Consider the following 5,469-nt stretch of genomic DNA (forward strand, 5'->3'; position numbering starts at 1 on the left):
AAACATCTAGGTATTGTGGGCCCCACCACATCTTTATCTGATCTTTCTCTTGAGTTTGGACATGCAAGAGGCTTAAGTAAGTTAAAAATGGCCATTATCTTTTTATTATTATTATTATAGGTGCCCTGTTGTAAGCCGTGAGCAACAAATGAACGATTAAGATCATAGGTGAAAAATAAAGTTAAAAAATTATTCTTTTTTATAATTTTCCACTTAGTTTTGTCAGATAAAGTTAAAAAAAAAAAAAAAATTGATTGTGAATAAACATCCACAAATTGAAGGGTTAGAATTATCCGATGGAGAAGGAAATTGATTGTATATAAACATCTACAAATTGACTGGTCAGGATTAATCTATGGAGAAGAATTATTTTCACGGCAGAGATGAACAAATGAACAATTAAGATAATCGAAATAGATGCCAACGAAAGCATTGAAGTAGGTCACAAGTAGGGTTTTTTTTAGAAGTATTTGCTTGGATCGACAAGCAGAGGCATGGTAGGAGTGAAATGACGAGATTGGACAATGAAAGTTCGAGGCAGCTGGAAGTTTGAACAAAAGATGTACCGGATGCAGAAGGAATTAATACAGAAGGGAGGAAGAAATTAACCCATGATTCTCGCTTTATATGTAGTATATAGACGCTAGTTTCTGGAATTGTATTTCCTGAATTTTAGCGATTTCACCCTCATCTCCGCTTGGAGACGCCTTAGCAGCCAAACGTGCCCTAAGAGACAAGAAGCCTCTGCGGAAATATAAAAACATGGCAGTGCTGATATCATTCTCCCTGTGGATTTGAACTCTCTTCTTTTGTCTTTTAGTGCTAATTTTGGTAGTAGCGAGGCAATCCGGATATGGATTAGTTGCCACGTCAAAACCAAATCCGTTAAAAACAGTCCTACACAGACAGAGATACAAGGAACAGAGACCCTCCTCCTCTTCCTCACTCAAAAGTCCCATTTTCAGTTCAAAACCCTAATTTTCTTTACAACTTTTTGAAATGGCTACCGTTGCCTGTGCGACTGCTCCTTCTTCCTCTTCTTTTTCTCATTATCAGTCTCCATTCAATGCTTCCAAAACTACCTCTTTCCTCTCTAGGCCTAAAAACCCTAATCTCTATTCATTCTCTTCTCTCCATTCTAATTTTCTCTCCCATTCAAATCCCTTCTCCATTCCCCCCAAAACCAAAACCGAATCCCCATTACCCAACAACAGGCTCCTCATTCGCATGTCTTGGGACGGCGCGCTATCCTCAGTCCGGCTTATACTTCAGGGGAAAAACCTCACGGTAAATTCCTCTAATTACTATAGAAAACATTTCAATTTTCAACAGCAGAATGTCCTTTTTTTTTCTGATGGGTTTTTTTTTTTCTTTTGATGTAATTACAGTTAACAGATCAGGTGAAAAATCACGTTGAGGACAAGGTCGGTAAGGTAGTACAGAAGCATACCCACCTCGTAAGAGAAATCGATGTTCGATTGTCTCTTCGCGGCGGAGAGTTTGGAAAAGGCCCCAAGCTTTGCAGATGTGAGGTGCCCATAAACCCTAATTTCCATTTTTTAGGGTTTGCATTTTGTTAAAGTATAAAAGATAAATAACGCCTTTCTCCAACAAGCTTAAGCTTTTGGAGAAGTTGGTAAGTTAACATGGTATCAGAGCGAAAGGTCTCGAGTTCAAACCTCTTTATAGCAAAATTCCATATGGAATAGTCAGCCCAAAGTGGGACCACATGTGGCCAAAGTGGGACCACATGTGCCACGTGTTTGCGCCTTTCTCCAACAAGCTTAAGCTTTTGGAGAAGTTGGTAAGTTAACACATTTTGTTTTGTTTTTACTTGTTTTTTGAGTGATTTTGGTTATAGGTAACTTTGTTTACGAAGAAACATGGAGTGATTCGAGCAGAGGAGGACGCGGAGACGTTGTATGGAAGTATAGACTTGGTGTCTTCGATTATACAGAGGAAGTTGAGAAAGATTAAGGAGAAAGATTCGGATCATGGTCGGCATATGAAAGGGTTTAATAGGCTTAAGGTTCGGGATTCGGACTCACTAGTGGAGGATATGAAGGAGGCATTTGCTCAAGAAGAGGATAAGGATATTGTAGATGAGGTCCGTGTCTCAACTGTGCTTTCTTTGGATATTTGTTTGATTTCAATACAGAGTGTTATGCATTAGTTTGTTTTCTCTTGCTGTGGATTGATTTTTTTTGTTATATATATATATCCATTCACTAATAGATTCTTCATAAAAAATAGGCGGGGATTAAATTAGTAATTTGGTGATAGATATCTGATGAATAACAGTTGAATCTCCAATAATCAGTGATCGGTTTTGTATCAAATATTGATGGTATTAGTTTTAGATGTATATGCATGTGAAACAACCAATTACTCCAAAAGCTTAAGCTGTTAGAGTTGGTGTTATTTAATCATTTATACTTCAACAAAATCTGCCTCTGATGGTAATGTGCATGTGGGAGAGGGAATTACTTGAACAGTTATCATATTTGAGAAGAAGAGAATGTACGAAATTAACATTCAGGTGGTGCAAGATAGAATTCAGTCCATCTTTACTCTGTATCTTGGAGTGTGATTGGTAAGAATTTCAAATGAAGTTTTAGTGGGCTGTGATGTTTCTCCCTTATGAAAAGTGACCCTATGAAGGTTCAGATTTCTTTTTTTTTTAGTGAAGGATATTGTGTTGATTAAAGACATGTCTTTCTTCTTCTTTTTCCTGATGTACTATGCTTATTAAAGATGTATAGTGGGATTGCTGTGGTGTGGTGTCCTGCCAAGTGTCTGTGAATTATTATGTGAAGTCATACACAGTTTCTGTCGTTTTAAGGATATCTTTATGCTTCTTATTGACTGTTTATTGTGCAATAGAATCATCTAGGATGTTTCTGTCATGCGCAACATATGATGAAATGGTGATGACTTGTAAATGTTAAAAGACCCATTCAATTTATGAAGGTTTGGACCTATTGGTTATCATGATGTCTGATTTCATTTGGTGATATTTGAAGACCAGGTGCATATAAATTTTTCAGTTTGAACTATTTGAGACTTGAACTCAACCATTTGCTATAGATGGATGGTTATGAATCAAAATCAATCATTTTGGGAGCTTATTAAAATCAAGTGCCTACAGTTTTCTCAGTTTGATTTTTGTGTAATGATTACCAGAGATTTGTTAATGTAAGAAGGATATGTGTTCCAGGTGTAATTTTTCCTTTCACAGGTAAGCTGCAATTGAACCCAAGAGATCATCGAAGCAATTGCAGCAGATTATTTTTAAATTTTTTTCTTTGCAACCTTTGGTTAAGTTGCAGATTTCTATGTCAAGAATCTATCAAAATTGACCTTGGGCCATCTTTTTTATGAGAATGTTGCACTCTCAACTGGGTGCCCTGTCTTTTTATAAGGCCTAGCATCTCTAGTACTGCAAATCCATATAACCACATGCTCTAATTACGAGTATTTCCAATGTGCGCTCGTCTTACTAGTGAGTTTTTGACACTTATTTGAATTCTAACTCAGTTCTTCTGGAATTTATCTGGTAGATTGTTCGAACAAAATACTTCGACATGCCACCATTGACTATTGACGAAGCCTTGGAGCAGTTAGAGAATGTCCATCATGATTTCTATGCCTTTCGAAATGATGAAACTGGTAAAAGAATATTTTCTGGTTGACTTTAATGGCAATTTTTTTTTCTCTTTCTTAAGAGTGATTTTGCTTGCATTCCAGGTGAAATAAACATTGTGTACAAAAGAAAAGAAGGTGGGTATGGGCTGATAATTCCTAAAGGGGACGGCAAAGTGGAGAAGCTCAAAAGAGCTGTGGAAAATTCAGCTAGAGAAACCATTGTTGCAGAGTAGATGAGTGGATGGTGAAAAAGAGTGTTTTGTAAGTATATCTTCAATTGTCTAATAATTTTCAATGACAGTGTTGCTTGTGAACATAAAAGAGCATGACTTTGGCTTCCTAAGCTTACCATTACTAACTCCAATTTCTAGTTATTAGCTTTGCCAATTGTGTTAGATAGTTTCCTTCTATGTTGACAGTTCAAATGTATAAGCAAAATCAGATACATGTTTTTATTTCTGAAAGGTAACGAACTTTTATTAAAAACGAAAGCATCATCATACAAAAGAGCAGGTCTATTCAACTAAAAAATCAAGCTAAACCCAGCTTTTTCTTGACTAACCTGAGTTGATCTGACCATTGAAGTGAGCTAATAACACTCCCAACTTCCTTATCCACCATGTCCTCCACCAATTTATATGCTTGTTTATTAGCTGACCTCATATTGTTAAACTTCGGTTTAATCTGCAGTACCTCATATGACTAAACTTCGGTTTAATATGCAAGCAAATGCCCTTAATCTCTGATATAACATTTGCAAGTTTCCATGGCCTGAGAGTAATGTTTGCCAGACTTGGATTGTCTTTGTAGATTTCATCAAAATTTAGCTTAATTCGATAATCAATTTTGGACTCCCTATCGATTCTCAAAATCCAAAACAAACATAGCCTAACCATAATTTTGAGTCAAATAATCAGTTCGTTTCTCAAAATTCAAACAAACAGGGCCTTGGTTTTAATTTTGAGTCTAATAATCTGTTTTGGAATCCCTACTTGTTTTCAAAATCCAAAACAAACAGGCCAAACAAAATTAGTCTTTTGATTTAAGGTTTTGCCAAGGGAAGATAAACTTCTGATTTTTGTAGCCTTTTTTCACATGCATGTACCAAGTTCTATGGTCTCGTTCTCACAGGCATGCCCCCTATTCTCCCTTGTAGGTCACCGGAAATTGTCTTTTGGGCCCAATTTCTGCCTCGTTTACGTGGGTAGATCTTTTCTTCTGCTAAAGAAGTTCTGATTTTATATTTGCACAAAATAATGTGCTACGTTGTAGCCCACAAAGGAAAGGCTAAACAAATAAAAGCTCCTTTCTACATGGGAAGGATTAGGTATGCACCATATGGTTCCACATTTATAATAGATATGATGGATCCCACCTCTATATGCTGATGGGCTAAAAGTATGCTTCTGATTGGATGATCTTAGCCATCCTTTTAAGATCCCATGGAAGTTAACAACTACATGCAGGCAATGGTCCAGATTCAATGATAAAAAGAAGACAAGAAAAGACAATTGGATGGTTAGGCCCTGTTCGTTTTGGTTTTTGAGAATTGATTTTGAGTCCAAAACTGACTATCGGGCCCATTTGGATACCTCATATTTTGTATTTGGATTTGGATTTGAGTTTTGAAATCAAAATAAATTGATCCCCCAGCTCATGTTGAGAGAGACAGAGAGGGAAGCGGTCCTACTGGAGTGGATTGAGGAGCAACAAGGGTGAAGGAAACTGCCAGATCTGTGGATTTCTAATTGCTTGTTTCCAGCTTATTTGGAAATCTGAATTTTTTTCATTGTCAGTTGCTGATTTGGAAATCCAAGGATTTGA

The 5,469-nt window shown here is 36.7% G+C and overlaps 1 protein-coding gene across 1 annotated transcript; it reads left to right on the forward strand.

Moving 5' to 3' along the window:
* Window positions 1–515: 515 nt before the first annotated feature.
* On the forward strand, window positions 516–4,019 carry LOC143888006 (30S ribosomal protein). The gene is made up of 5 exons (XM_077392277.1): window positions 516–1,287; window positions 1,389–1,532; window positions 1,862–2,107; window positions 3,561–3,669; window positions 3,748–4,019. Exons 1-5 carry the CDS (start codon window positions 1,000–1,002, stop codon window positions 3,876–3,878), a joined length of 918 nt encoding a protein of 305 aa, XP_077248392.1. The 5' UTR covers window positions 516–999; the 3' UTR covers window positions 3,879–4,019.
* The last annotated feature ends 1,450 nt before the right edge of the window (window positions 4,020–5,469 follow it).

This window comes from Tasmannia lanceolata, unplaced genomic scaffold, assembly GCF_043159265.1.
Source record: "Tasmannia lanceolata isolate RefF3 unplaced genomic scaffold, GAP_Taslan_0.1 ptg000012l, whole genome shotgun sequence".
NCBI lineage: Eukaryota > Viridiplantae > Streptophyta > Magnoliopsida > Canellales > Winteraceae > Tasmannia > Tasmannia lanceolata.

Excerpts from the sequence above, each read along its gene's own strand:
- LOC143888006 (XM_077392277.1), top strand. The coding sequence starts at position 1,000 with ATGGCTACCGTTGCCTGTGCGACTGCTCCTTCTTCCTCTTCTTTTTCT. Across the intron at positions 2,108-3,560 it reads ATAAGGATATTGTAGATGAG|ATTGTTCGAACAAAATACTT; the intron begins GTCCGTGTCTCA and ends TTTATCTGGTAG. Across the intron at positions 3,670-3,747 it reads CTTTCGAAATGATGAAACTG|GTGAAATAAACATTGTGTAC; the intron begins GTAAAAGAATAT and ends CTTGCATTCCAG.